The 25,699-nt window shown below is 42.1% G+C and overlaps 2 protein-coding genes across 7 annotated transcripts in view; both read right to left on the bottom strand.

The window, feature by feature from the left end:
- LOC139380249 (G-protein coupled receptor 39-like) overlaps window positions 1-2,006 on the bottom strand; it is a 32,398-nt gene extending 30,392 nt beyond the window's left edge. Inside the window, exons 1-2 of one of the 2 annotated variants that reach the window (XM_071122787.1) lie at window positions 1,902-2,006; window positions 810-1,501 (exon numbers count right to left, since the gene is read on the bottom strand). In XM_071122787.1, coding sequence (XP_070978888.1) covers window positions 810-1,452 — 643 coding nt within the window. In that variant the 5' untranslated portion in view covers window positions 1,453-1,501; window positions 1,902-2,006. Of the gene's footprint in view, window positions 1-809 lie in introns of both variants that reach the window. The other variant, XM_071122786.1, reaches the window with a different exon arrangement.
- A 2,269-nt stretch (window positions 2,007-4,275) lies between these two features.
- Window positions 4,276-25,699, bottom strand: part of LOC139380517 (solute carrier family 35 member F5-like) — a 38,371-nt gene continuing 16,947 nt past the window's right edge. For all 5 annotated transcript variants that reach the window (XM_071123239.1, XM_071123237.1, XM_071123238.1 and 2 more), the window contains 5 exons: window positions 10,038-10,197; window positions 8,896-8,986; window positions 8,281-8,438; window positions 7,836-7,936; window positions 4,276-6,865 (listed from right to left, as the gene is read on the bottom strand). In XM_071123239.1, the coding sequence (XP_070979340.1) occupies window positions 7,855-7,936; window positions 8,281-8,438; window positions 8,896-8,986; window positions 10,038-10,197 (491 nt within the window). In that variant the 3' untranslated portion in view covers window positions 4,276-6,865; window positions 7,836-7,854. The remainder of the gene's footprint in view (window positions 6,866-7,835; window positions 7,937-8,280; window positions 8,439-8,895; window positions 8,987-10,037; window positions 10,198-25,699) is intronic.

Raw genomic sequence — 25,699 nt, 5'->3', positions numbered from 1 at the left:
CGCTCCCCAGCCAACCTGACAGAGCTTGAGAGGATCTGCAGAGAAAATGAGAGAAACTCCCCAAATACAGGTGTGCCAAGCTTGTAGCTTCATACCCGGGAAGACTTGAGGTTGTAATTGCTGCTAAAGGTGCTTCAACGAAGTACTGAGTAAAGGTTCTGAATAGTTATGTAAATTTAATATTTCAGTGAGTTAGTTTTATACATTTGCAAAAATGTCTAAAAACCTGTTTTTGCTTAGTCATTATGGGGTATTGTGTGTAGATTGATGAGGGGGAAAAAATATTTAATCCATTTTAGATTAAGGATGTAACGTCACAAAATGTGGAAAAAGTTTAAGGGGTCTGAATAATTTACGAATGCACTACATTTATTTCCACATGTGAAATCAATATAACATGACCAAAACAAAGAATGTTCTTTGTGTGAGTTCCCTTGAGATTATCTGTGGACGGTAATGGCACAGACCACCCCAAACAGAAGACGTGTGGGAAATCAATCATTTGAATGGTCATAACATTTCAAAATGGTTTGTTTCAACATGTGTCTTGTGGAGTCAATCAGAGGTTATGGCCCAGAGTGGTGTTTCCACTGTTAGGTAAACAAAGGTGAAGTCAGACAGACATATCTCAACAACTCCAGTTGGAATGCAATGGTGTACACCCCCTTTGTAACACAAACATGCACACGCACACACACACATTGTGGCCACCAGCTGGCTTAACAAAATGGATCAACATCCATTCCAAATTACAATCGGTAACATTTTAGATATTTTGGGTAGAGTATATACTGTAAGTGTTAACATACCTAGAAAAAGTATGGTTTGCTTCTTGGCGGCTTTAACCCGGGCACTCTCGTGTTTTGGTGTGCCCTCTGCTCCGTTGACCCCTCGTCCCATGGGCCTCATGGTTTTCTGAAGGACCAGGATCATGCCCCGACACATGACCCCAACGCTGACCAGCACCACCATGTACACGATGAACGCCACAAAGATACTGGCCCTGTACACCCCCCACCTCTCCCTCAGGTTGGTGCAGAATGTCAGGTTCTGGACTGGCCCAACGTCTGGCTCTATGACGTGGCCCTCCATTCCCGTGGTGAACAGCAGCGGGATAGCCACGAACACAGACGTGACCCAGGCGAGAGCAATGAGGCCCCCTGTTCGCTCTCCTGCCAGGGCCTTAAAGCGGAATGGGTGGCAAATGGCCATGTAGCGTTCAAAGCTGAGTGTCGCCACGTTCAAGATGGTGGCATAACTGCAGGCTTCGAACAGGAAATTGTAGATCTTGCAGGAAGCGTCACCCGAGGTGGAGGTGAAAGGGAACCATGTGGCGCTGTAGAGCTCCACGGGCATGCCTATGAGGAGGACCAGAAGGTCGGAGCAAGCCAGGCTCACCAGGTGGTCCGTCACGTACTTCTGCATGTAGCCATTATGCTGCAGCACCTGCATCACCTGGATGGTGACTCCATTACCCACAATGCCTGTGAGCAGGATGAGGCTGTACAGGACGGTGAGGAAGATTTTAATGGCATAGTTGGGCTCCAGATCTTTCCAGTCTTTCTCCTTAGAAATCTCGGCTTCACCCTCATTCATAGTAACAGATTTATCTATTAGAGTTTCGATTTCCTAAAATATACTTTTAAAAAAAAAGCTTTTCAGATCAGCAGGGCAGTCTTTGTAATGGATTCCAAGAGGAAATCCAATCCAAACAGCAAGGGAGAAATGTATTTTTCAGAGATAAAACATTAGATTTCAGACAACTTCGTCTAAAACTGTGATTGATTCCAAAAGTAGATTATCGGACGTTTGTTGCGACACAACACATTTCTCACCACGGACCAATTGGTTGCCCAGATAAACTATATCACAGAAGAATATTAGGATCACATTAGCCATACCAGAAAGTTTCTTCCTCGTTTCAGGTTTTCCGAGAAACACCCCTGTAAATAAGCTCTCAAAGTGGCAGGACTTGAGTTTTGTAGGCAGCCATAGGTCGTCCGTGCAGTTCTTCGTCCAGAAAGTGGATTTACATGGCTTGGACCATGCTTCAAGCTGCACTCTGACAGCAGGCACTGATCTCCTCCCTCCTACTAGTTAAACATTAAACTTCAGAGCAGGAGAGATAGATCACAGCCCTGTTCTGTTATCACTACTCAAGATTAGTATGGCTCTACTTCAAGGTAAAGGGTGATTTTGTGTAGGCGGGACCAAGGGTTTCTACACATCTCTTTAGTCATACAGAGGTGTTCCTTACCCGAACATTATCACCTCCCATTTGGGTGAATACGCCTTAGCCTATATGTAGAGGAGACTATGGGCCAGAACAACTCAACTAAGGTCATGTCATTATTCTTAGGCTTATTTACATACATTTAAACTATACTGAAAAAATATATAAATGCAACATATTCAAAGATATTACTGAGTTACAGTTCATATGAGTAAATCAGTCAAATGAAATAAATTCATTAGGCTCTAATCTATGGATTTCACATGACTGGGGGGAAAAAAATGGGCCTCAGGATCTCTTCAAGGTACACTACATGACCAAAAGTATGTGGCCACCTGCTTGTTGAACATCTCATTCCAAAATCATTGGCATTAATATTGAGATGCCCCCCCCCTTTACTGATTTAACAGCCTCCACTCTTCTGGGAAGGCTTTCTCAACAGTGTTTACCATAAGCCATAAGAGTCCTGAACAGGTAATCAAATGGCTACCCGGACTATTTGCATTGTGTGCCCCCCCAACCCCTCTTTTTACACTGCTGCTACTCTCTGTTTATCATATATGCATAGTCACATTAACTATACATTCATGTACATACTACCTCAATCAGCCTGACTAACCGGTGTCTGTTTGTAGCCTCGCTACAGTATATAGCCTGTCTTTTTACTGTTGTTTTATTTCTTTACCTACCTATTGTTCCCCTTTGCACTATTGGTTAGAGCCTGTAAGTAAGCATTTCACTGTATGAGCTACACCTGTTGTATTCAGTGCACGTGGGTGGATTAGATTGGATTTGATAGTTTTTTTGTTAACAGTAATATTAAAATGCCTAAGTTCTTGATTAATACCATATAAATTTATTTTATTTATTTAGTCAGGAGAAATCAGAGACTAGGGTCTCATTATTAAAGGTGCCCAAGCAGAGCAATACAACTGTAAAATGATGACTCTAACGAAGATAAAATAAACAAAAGTTACAACTTTCAACATTATTTTTTATTTAACTAGGCAAGTCAGTTAAGAACAAATTCTTATTTACAATGACGGCCTAGGAACAGTGGGTTAACTGCCTTGTTAAGGGATTCGTTCTAGCAACCTTTCGGTTACTTGCCCAACACTCTAACCACTAGGCTACCTGCCACCCCAAATTACAACCACAATTTCTTAATTCAGTCAAAACATATGCAGCTCTCATTCAACACATCTAATACTAGTCCCTGGCAGCAACAAGGAATCAAAATGCAAGGAGTTCTGCAGGCTATTCCAAGATGAGTCGTCTTCCTCATGGAGGGAATGATGACGCAATCATTGCGAGACAGGGGGAATGTTGGTCCTCAACTCATGGCTCAGATTCTTCTTTCAGGGTAAATGGGGGGTTAGCCCTGAGTTAGCCTGCCGCGGAGCAGGTTAGTTCTGAAGGATTCGTTGCCATATAAAAATGTCTAAAAGGTAAACCACTTTCGTGTCACCAGCTATCCCGAGTTAAAGTCAGTTGACCAAAGTTAGCTCGCTATGACTCATCTATCTTGTGTACAACACTCGTCCTGAGTTGAGCCTTGGGTCTTTTGTAGGCCGCCCTGTGTCCAATAACAGATACAGAACACCTCACACACAAAATTGAAAAGTGTGAACTAACACACACAACACAAAACTGTGGCTAACAAATCCTAAGCAACCTGCCATGTAGTGAGTACATGTTGTTTGAAGCACAGTAGACCAATATAACTACAGTAATTTAGCAGGTGTCAAAGCTGCTGGAAAACCTTCCTAGTACATATGTGAATTTCAGGATGTGATGCTCATTTGAATTTCTTAGCTTTTCCAGCTTTTGAACAGTCAACATTTTTTGTGATTTTATTTAAATAGGTTTACATTTTAAGATCACAATAGTAAATGATATGGCAAAAATAAGTATCTTCATTTAGGGAGAAGGTGGGGATACCAGAACAAAAATCACTATTAAGACATCATTCTTACAAAAAAAATAGCACTGGAGTCATGCCTACATTGAAAAGACAATTATGGCAGAGACAAGAATGAAAATACATCTTCACATAGTTTTAATAGTGCAGCATAACATTGAAAAGGGACTTACGGAACAACAAAGACAAAAGAAAGATTCACCTTCACCCATTTATTATTATTTATTTATTTTTTTACATTGTTTTTGTGCATGATCCCAAGAATAAATAGAACATCGCTCAGAGATGCACAAAAACGATATAACATTCAAAATGGGTGAATCTTCCCATCAAAAGAGCTTGTGATGATACAGTAAACAATGATAATCACACTTTTATAAATCAGCATACATCTTAAAAAAAGATCCATTAATAAAGGAAGGGACATTATCAAAACAAAATCTGATTGGACAAAGGAAAATAAAGTAAAAGTACCTGAGAAAAAAAAAAAAAAACGATATATGCACATTCCGTAAGCACCATTGATTGTTTTTTTGAATTTTTGAAAACACACACATTATAAAAACATGAGTTTTGAAAAAATTACAAACAATGCACTTATGTATCTGGCACCCTGCCCATCGATAAGAAACTCCATAAATGGATGATATGATCATTTGTTTCATATCTACATTTTAGCTTACCAATTATCATAGGATGTACAGTTTCAGAGTTCCTGTTTTTGCAAATATAAATAGACTACAAGAACCCCATGAATTAAACAACCAAATACATCTCACAGCTGATTTCCTTTGTGCATTAATCACAGCTGATGTTGACAAAAGCTATTGGCTAAGGTATAAAAAAAATGTTTTGACAATGTGAAAGTAAAAACTGAGTTAGACAAAGTTAAAGATGGCTCAAGGGGCTGAACTTTTTTTTATTTATTTTTTACAGTTTTACAGGGCAAGTAATTACTTCCTGCAATTATCGCCAGTCATAAAATGTGTCCTATCCACACCGAGCACTGGGAAAACACTCCATAAAGTTCTGTACACAGGTTGACAGTTGATGGAAAAATATTGATAACATGCTCCTTGTCATGGTGTACATCAAGGGTTACAGAGACAAAAAAACTAAAAATATATGCTTTTACTCATCAAATTAAATCAGCAGCAGAATAAGAGTGAGTGGGTGATTGATTTGCATTGTAGGTGCTGATCAAACAAAATGTGTCTAAAATACAATTGTTGGACATACAAACATTATCATGGCATAAATTTTACCATTAAACATAATTGTTGAAAGAATCAAATCAGATAAAGTCTCCATTCATGGCTCCTAATGCCCACAGAGGAGTGGTAGAAATGATAAAAACAGATAAATTATTAGGTTATTCGATTATTAGGTAATGGTCTCTATTAAGACCAAGGGAACTTAATTGGATGGTAAATAGTGCTTTTGTTAAACATACTGCAAAATCTATTTACTTGGTCTGTCTTAAATCCATGCCACCTTTTTTAGTGTCATAACATAGTTAAGATTTACAAAAACAAGTGGTGTAAAACATCTGAGAACATCTAAGCTATTATTTGTATAGAAGGGTCATTATGTGAAATACAAACTAAAGTAACAATTTATTTGCATTTCATGGCGTAGTACAGTATTTACACCTGTTTGGAGATGGCATCTGTTTTCAGTTGAAAAGGCAGCAGCATTATAACTTTTGTATTGCAGCTTAGTTTAGTTGAGGGGTTAGTCTTAGTTCACATTAGAACGCATACAAACGTCTTCATCACAGATTTCCTTCATGATCCAGCATTGCCTGGCTGCCAGGGGCCAGAGATAGAGGGATGTAGAGTATGGGGGAGAAATCAAAGGCGGTAGTCAACAGCTGTGCTCAGCTCTCTTCTAATCTCAAACTTCAGATACTGCTTGTTCACAGTGATTCTGAGTAGGCACTGCACAAATGGGCCTGTATTAAAAAAAAGTGTCCTACAATAGCATTGCTGATATAGTGCAGGTCCTCTGTGTCCATATAATCATAGTCATTATGATCTAAAAGGCTAAACAAATCCTATATCAATACTCCTAGTCCGAGACCATTTATGAATATGGACAGATCTGTAAATCGGATTCGTAAATCAACTAAACAGCCTGATAATGAAGTACATGACCAACTTTTTCCACCCATACTATTTCTAGATTAACAGGTCTGAATTGTGCTTGCTCCAAACCCACACCTGTGAACAAGCAGTGAGGCTATAGACAACCAAAAAGAGGATACATCTACATTAGCCAACCAACAAGAGGATACATCTACATTAGCCAATCAGAGCACTTTTCCCCTCACAACAAAAACAATACCTTTGCTTTTCTCCTTATGGTCTGACTGAAGCCTCTGTCTCATTATTTAAACTTGTACCATTTCAAGAGGCCACATGACAGTATGAGCCATTGATAAAAGGCTGGCACTTTCAGTACCATAAAGTCCTTCTTTTTACACAACGAAATCCGACATAACAAAACACACACGTCGTCGTCAGTCGACGACGAGTCGCGTCAACGTTGTACAAAGGAAAAAGAGTTCATCTTGTAGAGATGGATCGGTCATCTCCACACTGCAGAGAATATATAGGTTGAATGAGAGGCACTGGGGGTAAGGTCTCTGTTTGGTCGTTTTGAGATTGTCACTTCACCTTCCGCGCGCTGCTCTGCGCTGTATTCACCATCTGGTGAGAGAAAGACACACATTTGAGGAGTATACCTAGTTTTCTCTATTGGAGCCCAATATAAACAGACTCACCCATGCACCGCACATTTTTCTGTAATGGACTTTATTCTGTTATAAAATGGGCGAGATGAGAGACAGCCATTTTGTGTGTCCGCTATTCACTCAAATGATCACATTTTTCATCTTGCCGGTGGTTGGGCTGTTTGATGCCCCAAGAAGGGTACAAATGGATGTACTCCTACATTTTGATCATAATCATAAGTCATAATTTTTGCTATGGAAACCACTGACAGCCTTCAGCTGGTTTCTTTGATAAAAACCTAGCTACATCATTATCAGCATAAATCCAGCAGAACACTAGGAGGGTACTTATCAGACAAATCCTGGATAAGCCTGGAACCTCAGAATAGACTCAATATCCTTGGGTAGCTCTAATACAGCATTCACCAATGGCACATCTATGAGACACCATGTCTTCATTTACAATGTATCGAAAACCAATAACAGGGAAAACAAATAATATACTTTTTTTCATGGTAAAATCCAGATTCCTTGGAGTGGGTGGGCGATGGTCTAATCTAAAATATTTACATTATGAACATCCTCTACGTCATGTCCTACCTCTCTCACTCGACACTATGTATAAACATTTAATAAAGTAGGCCTAGATAAATGCATAACAGATGCTCAAAGACAAACAAGTTGTGATTATAAGAAGCGAGTTAATCCAGTGTTTTCCTGATGATGTGGCAAATAGCATTGGACAAAAATAGATAATGTTTGTGTCTCTTATGCAGCTATTCATCAATACTGTAAATTGACCATTCTCTGTATACTACTTGATTGGAAACACTAGTTTGTAAATAACAGTTCTAAAAAAACCAAAAAAAAAACATTCATTATTATTTCACAGGTAACCTCAGATTGTAACAGGATGTAAAAATACAGGAAGTTGGATGTCTCCTTACCTTGTGATTGGCTGGTGCATCACAAGCAGAAGCTTTCATTGTCATGGGAGACGGTGTGTAAGGGAATAAGGCTTTCACACTGTTCGCAGTCTTCTGGCAATCTGACGGAAGAGGATTATCATGATCATAATCACTTCCTGAATGGGAACAACTAGCATTCAGTTTAAAATTGAGGGCCATCACAATAATGCAAATAAATTAACATCATAAAGGCAAACAAATTGAACGATCTCCACAAGCCTAAAAGTAACCAACGCTATCCATTGTCCTTGATTCAATGTCAGGGAAGAGACTTTATAACAAAGATTTGGATAATATAAGAGTGATTCTGTGTGTGTGCGTACATGCATGTGTGTGTTTACAATTATTGTGAAAGTAAAACCTTGCAAAGCATCGGCCAAGTTAACAGCACAATACATAGAGTAGCAAGTGGTTTCCCTAGTACCTTTGAATCCGGTGTTTCGAGCGGCATATAAAGGCAAACACTCTTCGTAGCGCCACCATAACAGGGTCCCAGTTGTTGTAGTGACATAACAGAGTGGCGATGAAGAAGGAGAGGAATACGGGAACCGCTCCAGCGAAAAACAGCCAGGAGAAACGCACCTGGGGACAGAAACATAGCAGTGATAGCTGCTTAAATAGCACATTTATAGATGGAAGGGCCAGTTGCCTAACAATGGGTCAGAAACATTATCCAATACTTGCAATGAACTTACGCTTTTAAGAAAAGCTACAGGTATAGCAATCCCAACCATCTCAGGACTGATTCATAGAAGAGTAGTGCATTGTCTTGACATCTCAACTTTTTAAACTATTGCCACACAAAAATATGCTAATTTAAAACTTAGCATATACAGACAAAGCTCTCTCATCACATTGCTAGATGATACCCTGTCACAAAACAGAATTACGCTAAGTGGCATGTGACATAGCATCCATCACAACCCAGTCCCACTATTAGACCAATGAACCATTTTTACACAACACCTTTGGTAGACCAGTCATGCTAAAGAGTGTGACGGCAACATGTGTGTCCGGCAATAATAGTGCCCCCTCTTACCTTCTGCATGCATATGTCTGCTATGATGGAGAGTGGGATAGTGAGGCTGAGGGCCAGTGTGCCTATTAGGGAGGAGGTGAGAAAGCAGCCCCTATGGAAAGAAGTAACAGACAACATTATAAAGAACACAAGCAATTCAATCAAATGCTAGCCTTAAGCAATAAATCAAATGTTTATCACTCGGGCACAACTCTGCATAACATCCTATAGCAGTCTTCAACCTTTTCTTGGCCTGGGACCCCTTAACAGGCACACCGGCGAACTACATACATTAGCAAAAATAAAACATTCCCGCATCTTGTCTTATGAGATGAGATGAAATGAGCAGAGGGGCAGCAGGGTAGCCTAGTGGTTAGAGCGTTGGACTAGTAACCGGAAGGTTGCAAGTTCAAACCCCCGAGCTGACAAGGTACAAATCTGTCGTTCTGCCACTGAACAGGCAGTTAACCCACAGTTCCTAGGCCGTCATTGGAAATAAGAATTTGTTCTTAACTTCTTGTTCTTAACTTAACCTAGGTAGATAATTTTGACCTCCAGTCCCCACATTATAATCGAAACTCTAACTTCTTGCCTATTTGCAAGAAAGGGAACACATTTTCGCTATGTTTAGCTGGTTAAACAAAGCCCATGTGAAATATTATGTAATAGGCTCCAATTGGGGGCCCCAAGGGCTCTCTTGTGGGCCGCAGACCCCCGGTTGAATACCCCTGCATGGGGCCGAATCTTAACTCGAGATCTGTCCGGGAAACTCGAATTTTCGTGAATATTTTTTATTTTACCTTTATTTAACTAGGCAAGTCAGTTAAGAACAAATTCTTATTTTCAATGACAGCCTAGGAACAGTGGGTTAACTGCCTGCCTGGGCAGAACGACAGATTTGTACCTTGTCAGCTCGGGGGTTTGAACTTGCAACCTTCCGGTTACTAGTCCAACGCTCTAACCACTAGGCTACCCTGCCTCTCCCATTGAAATCAATGCATGATTTACAAGCAAGGCCAATTTAAACACACAAATATCAAGTTTGGATTAAAGAAACAGGTTTTTGAACAGTGTGTGTTTCCACACAGTGTGAATAGCAGAGCGGACAAGGTGTAGTACACATAATATGTGGCCGTTCAATCCATCCATCAACCGACACGCACCAGAGCCAGAGGAACTCGGAGAGCACGGTACCGATGAGGCCGTTGATGAGGATGTAGATCCACACTAGCTTGCTGGGCAGCTCAAAGGCCTCGAAGCCTGTGTAGTGAAGCACAAGGAACCCTGGCCACAGGAGGAGCAGGTTGAACAAACCCACAAACCCTAAGAGACACAGATAACAGAAAATAACAACTATATTACTACTTATATGTTATTAACATTTAGCACTATTCGCAGGTAAAAATGTTACAAGTTACATATTACTAACATTCAATAATATAATTAGGGCTGCCATAGGATTTTTTTTTAAAGTATCTAGTTAATCACATGCTTTTCTGTGCGATTAACTCCATCAATTTCTTTTTTTAAATTGTTCAAATTTGACCCTAATTAAAGATGTTTAAAAAAATAAAAAAAACATCCCATTGAGTTGTAGGTACACTGCATTCGGAAAGTATTCAGACCCCTTGACTTTTACCATACTTTGACTATTTAATAAATGTTAGAATTGTTTTATTTACTTTTTATTTCACCTTTATTTAACCAGGTAGGCAAGTTGAGAACAAGTTCTCATTTACAACTGCGACCTGGCCAAGATAAAGCAAAGCAGTTCGACACATATAACAACACAGAGTTACACATGGAGTAAAGCAAACATACAGTCAATAATACAGTAGAAAAATAAGTCTATATACAATGTGAGCAAATGAGGTGAGATAAGGGAGGTAAAAGGCAATAAATAGGCAATGGTGGCGAAGTAAATACAATATAGCAATTAAAACACTGGAATGGTAGATTTGACAGTAGATGAGTGTACAAAGTAGAAATAGAAATACTGAGGTGCAAAGGAGCAAAGTAAATAAATACAGTAGGGGAAGAGGTAGTTGTTTGGGCTATTTATAGATGGGCTATGTACAGGTGCAGTGATCTGTGAGCTGCTCTGACAGCTGGTGCTTAAAGCTAGTGAGGGAGATAAGTGTTTCCAGTTTCAGAGATTTTTGTAGTTCGTTCCAGTCATTGGCAGCAGAAAACTGGAAGGAGAGGCGGCCAAAGGAGGAATTGGCTTTGGGGGTGACAAGTGAGATGTACCTGCTGGAACGTGTGCTACGGGTGGGTGCAGCTATGGTGACCAGCGAGCAGAGATAAGACGGGACTTTACCTAGCAGGGTCTTGTAGATGACCTGGAGCCAGCGGGTTTGGCGACGAGTATGAAGCGAGGGCCAGCCAACGAGAGCGTACAGGTCGCAGTGGTGGGTAGTATATGGAGCTTTGGTGACAAAACAGATGGCACTGTGATAGACCGCATCCAATAAGTTGAGTAGGGTGTTGGAGGCTATTTTGTAAATTACATCGCCAAAGTCGAGGATCGGTAAGATGGTCAGTTTGGCAGCATGAGTGAAGGATGCTTTGTTGGGAAATAGGAAGGCAATTCTAGATTTAACTTTGAATTGGAGATGTTTTATGTGAGTCTGGAAGGAGAGTTTACAGTTTAACCAGACACCTAGGTATTTGTAGTTGTCCACATATTCTAAGTCAGAACCGTCCAGAATAGTGATGCTGGACAGGCGGGCAGGTGCAGGCAGGTTGAAGAGCATGGATTTAGTTTTACTTGTATTTAACAGCAGTTGGAGGCCACGGAAGGAGAGTTGTATGGCACTGAAGCTCGTCTGGAGGGTTGTTAACACAGTGTCCAAAAAAGGGCCAGAAGTATACCGAATGGTGTCGTCTAAGTAGAGGTGGATCAGAGATCACCAGCAGTAAAAGCGACATCATTGATATATACAGAGAAGAGAGTCGGCCCAAGAATTGAACCCTGTGGCACCCCCATAGAGACTGCCAGAGGCCCCGGACAACAGGCCCTCAGATTTGACACACTGAACTCTGTTGGAGAAGTAGTTGGTGAACAAGGCGAGGCAATCATTTGAGAAACCAAGGGTGTTGAGTCTGCCGATGAGGATGTGGTGATTGACAGAGTCGAAAGCCTAGGCCAGGTCAATGAATACGGCTGCACAGTATTGTTTCTTATCGATGGCGGTTAATGTATCGTTTAGAACGTTGAGTGTGGCTGAGGTGCACCCATGACCAGCTCTGAAACCAGATTGCATAGCGGAGAAGATATGGTGGGATTCGAAATGGTCGATGATCTGCTTGTTAACTTGGCTTTCGAAGACCTTAGAAAGGCAGGGTAGGATAGATATAGGTCTGTAGCAGTTTGGGCCAAGAGTGTCCCCCCCTTTGAAGAGGGGGATGACCGCAGCTGCTTTCCAATCTTTGTGAATCTCAGACGTCACGAGAGGTTGAACAGGCTAAGCTTGATGCCCTCAATCTCACACAAATTAGCAGGGGTTGAAACAATTTCGGGGGCTGTTGGGGGTTGCAACAATTTCGGCAGATCATTTTTTAGAAAGAAAGGGTCCAGATTGTCTAGCCCGGCTGATTTGTGGGGGTCCAGATTTTGCCGCTCTTTCAGAACATCAGCTGACTGGATTTGGGAGAAGGAGAAGTGGGGAAGGCTTAGGCGAGTTGCTGTGGGGGGGCAGTGCTGTTGACCGGGGTAGGGGTGGCCAGGTGGAAAGCATGGCCAGCCGTAGAAAAATGCTTATCGAAACTCTCAATTATAGTGGATTTATCGGTGGTGACAGAGTTTCCTATCCTCAGTGCAGTGGGCAGCTGGGAAGAGGTGCTCTTATTCTCCATGGACTTTACAATGTTCCAGACCGTTTTTGAGTTTGTGTTGCAGGAAGCAAATTTCTGCTTGAAAAAGCTAGCCTTGGCTTCTCTTACTGCCTGTGTATATTGGTTTCTAACTTCCCTAAAAAGTTGCATTTTACGGGGACTGTTCGATGCTAATGCAGAACGCCACAGGATGGTTTTGTGTTGGTTAAGGGCAGTCAGGTCTGGAGAGAACCAAGGGCTATATCTGTTCCTGGTTCTAAATTTCTTGATGAGGTCGATATCCTTCCAGGATACCCGGGCATGGTCGATTAGAAAGGCCTTCTCGCTGAAGTGTTTCAGGGAGCGTTTGATAGTGATGAGTGGAGGTCGTTTGACCACTGACCCATTAAGGATGCAGGCAATGAGGCAGTGATCGCTGAGATCTTGGTTGAAAACAGAAGAGGTGTATTTAGAGGGCAAGTTGGTTAGGATTATATCTATGAGGGTGCCCGTGTTTACGGCTTTGGGGTTGTACCTGGTAGGTTCATTGATAATTTGTGTGAGATTGAGGGCATCACAGTTTAGGTCACCTAGCAGCATGACACAATACCCCTTAATGACAAAGCGAAAACAGTTTTTTGAAATGTTTGCAAATTTAAAAAAAATTAAAACATACCTTATTTAAATAAGTAAATTAGACCATTTGCCATTAGACTCAAAATTGAGCTCAGGTGCATCCTGTTTCCATTGATCATCCTTGATGTTTCTACAACTTGATTGGAGTCCACCTGTGGTACATTCAATTGATTGGATACGATTTTTGGAAAGGCACACAACTGTCTATAAAAGGTCCCACAGTTGACAGTGCCTGTCATAGCAAAAATCAAGCCATGAGGTTGAAGGAATTGTCCATAGAACAAGAGAGGATAGTGTCAAAGCACAGAACTGGGGAAGGGTACCAAAAATTCTGCAGAATTGAAGGACAGAGCTCCAGAGTTCCTCTGCTGAGATGGGAGAACCTTCCAGAAGGACAGCACTCCACCAATCAGGCCTTTATGGCCAGACGGTAGCCACTCCTCAGTAAAAGGCACGACAGGCCACTTGATGTTTGCCAAAACACACCTAAAGGACTCTCAGACCATGAGAAACATGATTTTCTGGTCTGATGAAACCAAGATTAAACTCTTTGGCCTGAATGCCATGTCTGGAGGAAACCTGGCACCATCCCCAAGGTGAAGCTTGAGTGGCAGCACCATGCTGTGGGATTGTTTTTCAGCGGCAGGGACAGTCAGGATAGCGGGTAAGATGAACGGAGCAAAGTCTCGAGAGATACTTGATGAAAACCTGTTCCAGAGCGCTCAGAACCTCAAAACCGGGGCGAAGGTTCACCTTCCAACAGGACAACAACCCTAAGCACACAGCCAAGACAACACAGGAGTGGCTTCGGGACAAGTCTCTGAAGGTCCTTGAGTGGCCCAGCCAGAGCTCAGACTTGAAACCGATCCAACATCTCTGGAGAGACCTGAAAATAGCTGTGCAGCGACTCTCCCCATCCAACCTGACAGAGAATGAGAGAATCTGCAGAGAAGAATGGGAGAAACTCCCCAAACACACGCTTGTAACGTCATACCCAAGACTTGAGGCTGTAATCGCTGCCAAAGGTGCTTCAACAAAGTACTGAGTAAAGATTCTGAATACTTTTGTAAATGTGAAATCAGTTCTTTATTTTTAATACATTTGCAAAAAAATAATTTAAACAGTTTTTTCTTTGTCATTATGGGGTATTGTGTGGAGATCCAGGTGAAAGCTATGATCTCTTACTGATGTCACCTGTTAAATCCACAAAAATCAGCGTAGATGAAGGGGAGGAGACAGGTTAAAGAATGATTTTTAAGCTTTCAGACATGGATTGTGTACGTGTGCCATTCAGAGGGTGAATGGGCATGACAAAATATCGGTTTGTGTGTGTCAAGAACTGCAACACTGCTGGGTTATTCATGCTCAACAGTTTCCTGTGTGTATCAAGAATGGTCCACAACCCAAAGAACAACCAGTCAACTTGACACAACTGTAGGAAGCATTGGAGTCAACATGGGCCAGCATCTCTATGGAATGCTTTCGACACCTTGTAGTCCATGCCCCAACGAATTGAGGTTGTTCTGAGGGCAAGTGGGTGCAACTCAATATTAGAAAGGTGTTCCTAATGTTTTGTACACTGTGTCTTTTGATTATAGGGGAAGAAAACACCAAATAAACTCTATTCTAAGACAATAACAACAGATCAGGTCTAAGTTCTTGTAAAATATCATACAACTATTAATAGATCTAGCCTACTTATCCATGTTCTTCAACATGCACTAGTTGCAAGATGATACTACTAGAACTGGGATAATTGGCTTAAATCATTTGACATGAGAACTACAACAAAAAATGTAGCTAAATGGAATGGATATTCTGATTAAAATCATTGTGGGAAATTTAGAGTTGAAACAAGAGGAATTCAAAAGTTTTGCTGTTATCTAAAGAAATGCCTGGGAATGTGCTGATGGATGAACTTTCTGTACGTTTTTGTTCAAGATTGTTGCTCAAAGCTGCACGCATAGTGAATGTTTAAGCATCACAAGAGAAACTGACAGCTATACAGCAGCTGTTAGTTGCCGAGACCGAGCGCACACAGCAGAGACGGAAGAGAGATATTCCACTCATCACATGTCTGGTTACATTACAGCAGGTGAACTAAGCAGACCAGACCCAGCTGCTAATCCATTGGTGTCTTTCCTTACGTTGCCATGTGCACAATAGCAAAGTTAACCAGTATATTGGGATTGAGAACAGTGAGGAGGAGGAAGAGCAGCACAGGCGAGGAAACAGCTCAACTTAGCCTGTCTAAGAAAATGTAGGAAAACCAAACTTAATTAGGTCTATAATCAATAGCCTAACTGGTAAATATGCCTGGCTTAATGACCATCCATATACATCTACAAAAATAAGACAGATCTTGCACCTGTTGCCTGTTTGAGTGGTTGTTTAATAGCCTACTGATTCCGAGCGCCCCAGGCCTCATGCAACGGTAAAATGTATAATAAAGCAATTTCACAGATTTGGCTGTTTTTGCTCTTTGCTATGCTGTAATAAAGGCTTTCATTAGAACAAACTGGTAATACTTATTTAGTGTTATCTACACTGTTCCAAATAGACGATGTTAGATTGCCTGTTTGTCACACAATAAAAGCACGCAGCTCTCGCTCTTATACCCTCCTTTATACCTCCTTTTTCTTGATCTCCATCTTATTGTTATTATTATGATCATCATTATAATAAGTAATGTTGTTGTCATTAGTAGGCTTTGTATAGTAGCTTTGTATAACCACCACCGAGCAGTAGGCGTGTCCTGTTCAGTCTTAGTACCGTAACTTACTTATTTATATATTTCAATACATAGGCTACTGAATCAACCAAATCATCAAATCGTATTGGTCACATACACATGGTTAGCAGATGTTAATGCGAGTGTAGTGAAATGTTGTGCATCTAGTTCCAACAGTGTTGTAATATCTAACAATTTCCCAACAACTACCTAATACACACAAATCTAAAAGGGGTGTATGTACATATAAATATATGGATGAGCAATGGCCGAGCGGCATAGGCAAGGTGCAGTAGACTGTATAAAATACAGTATATACATATGATATGAGTAATGTAAGATATGTAAACATTATTAAAGTGGCATTATTTAAAGTGACTAGTGATCCATTTATTAAAGAGGCCAGTGAATGGGTCTCAATGTAGGCAGCAGCCTCTCTGAGTTAGTGATTACTGTTTAGCAGACTGATGGCCTTGAGATAGCTGTTTTTCAGACTTTCGGTCCCAGCTTTGATGCACCTGTACTGACCTCGCCTTCTGGATGGTAGTGGTGTGAACAAGCAGTGGCTCGGGTGGTTGTTGTCCTTGATGATCTTTTTGGCCTTCCTGTAACATCGGGTGGTGTAGGTGTCTTGGAGGGCAGGTAGTTTGCCCCTGGTGATGCGTTGTGCAGACCGCACCTCCCTCTGGAGAGCTGTTGCGCCTTCTTCACCACACTGTCTGTGTGGGTGGACCATTTCAGTGGACCATTACGGACAAACTGAAATGGTCCACCCACACAGACAGTGTGGTGAAGAAGGCGCAACAGCTCTCCAGAGGGTGGTGCGGTCTGCACTACGCATCACTGGGGGCAAACTACCTGCCCTCCATGCCGAGAAACTTAAAATCTTTCCAACTTCTCCACTGCTGTCCCTTCGATGTGGATAGGTAGGTGCTCCCTCTGCTATTTCCTGAAGTCCATGATAATCTCCTTTGTTTTGTTGATGTTGAGTGAGAGACTGACACACTTCCTGACACCACACTCTGAGTGCCCTCACCTCCTCTCTGTAGGCTGTCTCGTCATTGTTGGTAATCAAGCCCACTACTGTTGTGTCGTCTGCAAACTTGATGACTGAGTTGGAGGCGGGCATGGCCACGCAGTCGTGGGTGAACAGGGAGTACAGGAGAGAGCTGAGCACGCACCCTTGTGGGGCCCCAGTGTTGAGGATCAGCGAAGTGGAAATGTTGTTTCCTACCTTCAACACCTGGGGCGGCTCGTCAGAAAGTCTAGGACCCAATTGCACAGGGAGGGGTTGAGACCAAGGGCCTCCAGATTGATGAGCTTGGAGGGTACTATATGATGTTGAATGCTGAGCTGTTGTCAATGAATAGCATTCTTACGTAGGTATTCATCTTGTCCAGATGGGATAGGGCAGTGTGCAGTGTGATGGTGATTGCATCGTCTGTGGACCTGTTGGGGCGGTACGCAAACTGAAGTGGGTCTAGGGAGGCCGGTAAGGTGGAGGTGATATGATTCTTGACTAGTCTCTCAAAGCACTTCATGATGACAGAAGTGAGTGCTACAGGTGTAGTTAGTTCAGTTATCTTTGCCTTCCTGGGTACAGGAACAAGGGTGGCCATCTTGAAGCATGTGGGGGCAGCAGACTGGGATAAGGAGTGATTGAATATGTCCGTAAACACACCAGCCAGCTGGTCTGCACATGCTCTGAGGATGTGGGCAAGGGCTGCTGTCTGGGCCAGAAGCCTTGCGAGGTTTAAAATGTTTACATGTTTTACTCACATCGGCCACGGAGGGTGGGCGCAGTCCTTGTTTGTGAGCCACAACGGTGGCACTGTATTATCCTCAGAGTAGGGCAAAGAAGGTGTTTAGTTTGTCTGGAAGCATGACGTTGGTGTCCGTGACGTGGCTGGTTCTTTGTGTAGTCCGTTATTTCCTGTTGACCCTGCCATTTCCTGCAGACCCTGAATTATGACTCCACTTTGTTCCTGCACCGGTATTTCGCTTGTCTGATTGCCTTGCGTAGGGAATAACTACACTGTTTATATTCAGCCATATTTCCAGACCCCTTTCCATGGTTAAATGCGGTGGTTTGCGCTTTCAGTTTTGCGCGAATGCCGCCATCCATCCACGGTTTCTGGTTAAGGTAGGTTAAATAGTCCCAGTGGGTACAACATCCCCAATGCACTTCTTTATAAACTCACTCGAAGTCAGCGTATAGATCAATGTTGTTATCTGAGGCTGACCGGAACATATCCCAGTCCGCATGATCAAAACAAACTTGAAGCGTGGATTCCGCTTGGTCAGACCAGCATTGAATGGTTCTAGTCACTGGTACAGCCTGTTTGAGTTTCTGCCTATAAGACGGTAGGAGCAAGATGGCGTCGTGGTCAGATTTGCCAAAGGGAGGGTGGGGGAGGGCTGTGTATGCATCGTGGAAGTTAGAGTAGCAGTGATCGAGTGTATTAAACACGCGCGTAGTGCAATCAATAAACTGATCAAATTTAGGTAGCTTTGTTCTCAATTTTGCTTTGTTAAAATCCCCAGCTACAATAAATGCAACCTCAGGATATATGGTTTCCAGTTTACATAGAGTCCAGTGAAGTTCCTTGGTGTCTGCTTGAGGGGAAATGTAGACCACTGTAACGTAAATGACGATAATTCCCTTGGAAAATAATATGGTCGGCATTTGATTGTAAGAAATTCTAGGTCAGGTGAGCAGAAGGACTTCAGTTCCTGTGTTGTTATGATTACACCGTGAGTTGTAATCATGAGGCATTTACCCCTGCCCTTCCTATTCCCAGAGAAGAGTTTCTCTCTGTCGGCACGATGCATGGAGAAGCCCGGTAGCTGAAACGATTTCGACAACATATTCCGAAAGAGCCATGTTTCCGTGAAACAGAGGATGTTACAATCTCTGATGTCTCCCTGGAAGACAACCCTTTTTCAAATATCATCTACCTTGTTGTCAAGAGAATGGATATTGGCGAGTAGTATACTCAGGAGCGGTGAGCAATGTGCACGTCTATGGAACCTGACCAGGAGGCCTCTCTGTCTGTGGCACCGTTGTTTTGGGGTCGACTTCTGGGATTAGGTCCATTGTCCTGGGTGGTGGTCCAAACAGAGGATCCGCTTCGGGAAAGTCGTATTCATGGTCGTAATGTTGGTAAGTTGACATCAGTCTTATATCCAATAGTTCTTACCGGCTATATGTAAAAACACTTACATTGCTACCTCAGGAAATCTTGAGAAATAATACATAAAAAAACGAAATACTGCATAGTTTCCTAAGGACTCGAAGCGAGGTGACCATCTCTGTCGGCGCCATCTTACTCACTCACACATATGAGATTCATGATTTGAAATGTAATCAAGCATTTTAGTTTTAAAATTAAATAACAAAAAGGGAGCTTTGAATAATTAGCCTAAACAATAAATAAACCACAATTCATGAATGCATGCAACTGTTTTTAGTCTGCTGTAATAAGGCTTTTTTTTTCATCATTAGAACCGACTCCGGTACACTAATTTATTTAGTGTTGTTTACACTGTTCCAAAATGTCAGAATAATATTGTAATCTAACAGCAACTGTTTGGCACACATAATACTCAAACAACGCTTGCTCCTGTACCCTCCTTTTTATTGACTACCAGTAGTTTCCACAACTAAGTCAGACATCTTCCACAGATGACTTACCCTTACCCTCCTGAGCAACCAGTAAACATTCTCCCATTGAGTTTATTTTTTACGTCCTCCGCATCCATTTTGCTTTCACGTTACTGTGTTCGGAGTTTGTTATAACCAATTTATTGATGTGATATGATAGGCTATAGGTCAGGTCCTATTAATCACATAAATGTGATGCTTGCATGCTTCATGGAGAGAGAGCAAGGGTTGAGGGTTTAGGGAAAATGGCGCCGATAGATAGGGAAGCCGTGTTTCTAGCCCCTAGGCAACTTTGCAGCATTTAGATTTTTAATGTGTTATTTCTTACATTATTAGACCAGAATTGTTTTTGTGTTATTACATACAGCCAGATATCAAAGAGGCGATAACTCACCAGCATTACGACCAGGAATACGACTTTCCCGAATCAGATCCTTTGTTTCCACCCCCCAGGGCAATTGAACTGATTCCAGAGGCTGATCCAAAACTCTGCCGGTGGAGACGAGGTATTTTGAGTGGACTTCTAGTCCAACTCAGGAGGCATGCACACCACCAACCGCTTCAGAGTATATTGATCGCTAATGTTGAGTCTCTGGATAATAAAGTTGACGAGCTCAGGGCGAGGATTTCCTTCCAGAAAGACATCAAGGATTGTAAAATACTCAAGTTTCACAAACACATGACTCCCTTGGGGTATACTGTCTGAGTCCGTACAGCCAGTTGGGTTCTCAGTTCAGTGCGACACACAGGTAAAAATATCTCTCCGGGAAAAAGGGTGGGGGTGTATGTTTCATGATTAACTTCTCATGGTGTGATTGTGATAACATACAGGAACCCTAGAATACATCACAATCAAATGCTGTATTACTTCCCAAGATAATTATTTTTGGTTATATTCACAGCCAAGTATATTCCCCCTGAAGCAGATAACACAACGTCCCTCAAAATAACTTCACCTGACTTTATGCAAATTGGAAACCACATATCCTGAGGACGCATTTATTGTAGCTGGAGATTTTAACAAAGCAAATGGGGAAATGCTACCACAGTTCTATCAACACATTGACTGTAGTACTCGCGCTGCTAAAACACTCGATCACTGCTACTCCAACTTCCGAGATGCCTAAGGCCCTCCCCCGCCCTCCCTGCGGCAAATCTGATCACAACTCCATTTTACTACTCCCTTCTATAGGCAATAACTCAAACAGGAAGTACCAGTGCTAAGGACTAGTCAACACTGGTCAGATAAATCAGAATCCAAGCTTCAAGATTGTTTTGATCACGCGGACTGATATATGTTCTGGGTATCCTCCGAGAATAACATTGACGAATACACTAACATGTTGACTGAGTTTATCAGGAAGTGTATAGGAGATGCTGTACCCACTGTGAATATTAAAACCTAACCTAACCAGAAACCATGGATAGATGGCAGCATTCGCGCAAAACTGAAAGCGCGAATCACCGCATTTAACCATGACAAAGTGACTGGGAATATGGCCGAATACAAACAGTGTAGTTATTCCCTCTGTAAGGCAATCAAACCGTACCCTCTGAAAGGTAAAAAAACATCAGTATAGTGACAAAGTGAAGTCGCAGTTCAACGGCTCAGACACGAACTACAAAGAAAACCAGCCACGTCACGGACACCGACATCTTGCTCCCGGACAAGCTAAACACCTTCTCCCACTTTGAGGAGAACACAGTGCCCCCGACACTGCCTGCTATCAAGGACTGTGGGCTCTCCTCCAATGTGAGTAAGACATCTAAGTGTGTTAACCCTCGCAAGGCTACCGGCCCATTGTTATCCAATTTAAAAGAATCATGTAACAACTAACTCATTTGGGATTTGGGGCACCACAGAAGAGGTTGTTTAAAGAGTTACCACCACCCAAATTAAACTTTTCCTATTACAATCGATAAACAGTCATCTTATTAATCATTACCTCTTATCATAATTCTGAACAGTCATAACCTCATTCATCTGCAAAAACCCCAGCCTTACTCATGAATCAGTAGTACACAAATTGGTTGAATTATTTATTATTTATTTATTATTTATCTAGCTAACTAAATAATAACACAGAATAAACATACACCTTTTACATGAGACAAAGGTCCATATGATGGCTTGATACAAAAAGAGGAAGGGGAGCGGGGGAGAAAAAGGCACACTTATCGTGGATAAATTCTAGAACCATTCTCACATTAATAATATACTTTGCACACGGACCGCCGTCCTTTTGGAATAAGAAATCATGAATGTTTTTGAATTTACGTGCGAGAGCCTATGTTAGATCGGAACCAGCCCTCTTTATGAAGATTGTTGGCATTTCAGCGGCAAGCTGTATGGCACTGATTGCCAGAAAGGGGTCTCCCCTTTCCCGTCTTCTACGGTTGTTCACTCTGGAAGATAGCCAGCCATGTCAACAGTTCCCATTGTTGATGAGCATAGTAGGATAGTTTCACTTAGATTCACTTTTCTTGATATGACTTAGGACAGCTAATCAGCTGTACCAGCGATTGTCTGAGGTGAGCTTCTTGCCTCTTCCGCCTCATGTTGATAGTCAGGATTTAAACCACTTTAGACGTGGGCTGCAGCTCCCAGTCTTTCATGGTCTAAAGGAAGGTGAGTTTACTTCTTCACCTCGTGTTGAGATTCAAAGTTCCAACCATTTCAAACACGTAGCTCTCCCCTCACGTTTCCTGGTTTAACGTTAATTCCGTTACCCAGGCTTTTTACGCACTCTGGCCGATGGGGACAGCTCCGTCCGTCTGACACGGTCTCCGACCTCACTCAGGGCATGGCTACTTACTTACAGTTGAAGTCGGAGGTTTACATACACTTATGTTGGAGTCATTAAAACTCGTTTTTCAACGACTCCACAAAATTCTTGTCAACAAACTATAGTTTTGGCAAGTCAGTTAGGACATTTACAAGTCTGGTTCGTCCTTGGAGCAATTTTCAAATGCCTGAAGGTACCACATTCATCTGTACAAACAATAGTACACAAGTATAAACACCATGAGACCACGCAGCCGTCATACCACTAAGGAAGGAGACGCATTCTGTCTCCTAGAGATGAACGTACTTTGGTGTGAAAAGTGCAAATCAATCCAGGAACAACAGTAAAAGGACCTTGTGAAGAAGCTGGAGGAAACAGGTACAAAAGTATCTATATCCACAGTAAAACAAGTCCTATATTGACATAACCTGAAAGGCCGCTCAAAAACCGGCATAAAAAAAGCCAGACTACGGTTTGCAACTGCACATGGGGACAAAGCTCGTACTTTTTGGAGAAATGTAATCTGGTCTGATGAAACAAAAATATAACTGTTTGGCCATACTGACCATCAATACGTTTGTAGGAAAAAGGGGGAGGCTTGCAAGCCGAAGAGCACCATACCAACCGTGAAGCACAGGGGTGGCAGCATCATGTTGTGGGGGTGCTTTGCTGCAGGAGGGACTAGTGCACTTCACAAAATAGATGGCTTCAGGAGGACGGAAAATTATGTGGATATATTGAAGCAACATCAAGACATCAGTAAGGAAGTTAAAGCTGGACGCAAATGGGTCTTCCAATACTTCCAAAGTTGTGGCAAAATGGCTTGAGGACAACAAAGTCAAGGTATTGGAGAGGCCATCACAAAGCCAAGACCTTAATCCTATAGAACATTTGTGGGCAAAACTGAAAAAGCGTGTGTGAGCAAGGAGGCCGACAAACCTGACTCAGTTACACCAGCTGTCAGGAGGAATGGGCCAAAACGTTTGAACCAAGTTAAACAATTTAAAGGCAATGCTACCAAATACTAATTGAGTGTATGTAAGCTTCTGACCCACTGGGAATGTGATAATAAAATCTGAAATAAGTAATTCTCTACTATTATTCTGATATTTCACTTTTTTTTTCTTTCATCTTTAATTTTTTTTTTTTTAACCCGTTTTCTCCTCAATTTCATGGTATCCAATTGTTAGTAGTTACTATCTTGTCTCATTGCTACATTTCACATTCTTAAAATAAAATGGTGATCCTAACTGACCTAAGACAGGGAATTTTTACTAGGAATAAATGTCAGGAACTGTGAAAAACTGAGTTTAAATGTATTTGGCTAAGGTGTATGCAAACTTCTGACTTCAACTTCATGTACAGTTTATAGGAGATATATTCTCTCATACCTCCTAAAATCGCATTCCTATCTTAACAAAAATACTTTAATTTTTCATATTATATGCACAACGTATTGGTTGGAAACTTCACAGATAAAGGGGATATACTTTCCAAGTTAAGGTATTTCATTCATACAGTTTTTAATCATAAAATAAAAAGCAATATTACAGTAATTTTCCATAGCTCCCCACTGACCATTCCCCACAATGTTATAAATATTGTTCCAGTATTCACATTTGACCGTGTTAGAGTTTAAGAGGGAAAACTGTCTGTGAAACAAATATATTCCTTTGGTTGATACTGAAGGGGGAGAAAGAGCCCACCTCCTCCTGTGATTTACAACAGAGTGTGAACTGTCAAACAGGCCCAGTTCCCTCTTCCTATTTTCTGTGAGTGAGAGAAGGTCTGGTTATTGTTAATTGTGATCCTCACAGGACAGTCATGCCAGTACCCTCCAAGCTCATCATTAAGCTTGAGGCCTGGGTCTGAACCCCGCCCTGTGCAACTGGGTTTTGGACTTCCTGACGGGCCACCCCCAGGTGGTGAAGGTAGGAAACAACAACTCCACTTCGCTGATCCTCAACACTGGGGCCCCACAAGGTGCGTCCTCAGCCCCCTCCTGTACTCCCTGTGCACCCATGGCTGAGTGGCCACGCATACCTCCAACTCAATCATCAAGTTCGCAGACAACAACAGTGGTAGGCCTGATTACCAACAATGATGAGACAGCCTACAGGGAGGCGGTGAGGGTCCTGGGTGTGTGGTGCCAGGAAAATAACCTTACTCATCTTCAACGAAGCAAAGGAGCTGTTCGTGGACTTCAGGAAACCACCCTATCAAAATCGGCGGGACAGCAGTGGAGAAGGTGGAAGTTCCTCGGCGCATTAAGTACTGCAATGCATCTCCTCCTCATGGACTGCACCAGTTTTGCCAGTTCTTGCTGTGAGATGTTACCCCACTCTTCCACCAAGGCACCTGTAAGTTCTCTGACATTTCTGGGGGGGAGAATGGCCCTAGACCTCACCTGTCCGATCCAACAGGTCACAGACGTGCTCAATGGCCATGGCAGAACACTGACATTCATGTCTTGCAGGACATCATGCACAGAACGAGCAGAATGGCTAGTGGCATTGTCTGTCAGGATGAGCCTGCAGGAAGGGTACCACATGAGGGAGAAGGATGTCTTCCCCGTAACGCACAGCGTTGAGATTTCCTGCAATGACAACAAGCTCAGTCCGATGATGCTGTGAGAGACCGCCCCAGACCATGACGGACCCTCCACCTCCAAATCGATCCCGCTCCAGAGTACAAGCCTCGGTGTAACGCTCATTCCTTCGACGATAAACGCGAAAGCTGTCAAGGCAAAAGGTGGCTACTTTGAAGAATCTCAAATATAAATATATTTAGATTTGTTTAACACTTTTTTGTTTACTACATATTCCATGTGTGTTCTTTCATAGTTGTGACGTCTTCACTATTATTCTACAATGTAGAAAATAGTAAAAAATAAAGAAAAACCCTTGAATGAGTAGGTGTCCAAACTTCGGATTGGTACTGTACATATAGAAGCAGAGATATTTACGTATATGGGGATCTTAACACTCCAATTGGGAGGATAACTGACTCTATAAATTATATTGATAATATTCCATTGCGTGTTACTTTGGATGACATTGTTAATCATCATGGGCAAACCCTAATAGAATTCCTTCAGGACACTAAAATGTGTATCATTAATGTAAGGATATGCCCCCAAGCGATAACTTTACATCCATATCTGGCAAAGGAAAGCTGTGGTGGAGTATATAC

The sequence above is a fragment of the Oncorhynchus clarkii genome, chromosome 22 (assembly GCF_045791955.1).
Source record: "Oncorhynchus clarkii lewisi isolate Uvic-CL-2024 chromosome 22, UVic_Ocla_1.0, whole genome shotgun sequence".
Classification (NCBI taxonomy): domain Eukaryota; kingdom Metazoa; phylum Chordata; class Actinopteri; order Salmoniformes; family Salmonidae; genus Oncorhynchus; species Oncorhynchus clarkii.
This window is presented reverse-complemented; position numbering and strand designations above follow the sequence as displayed.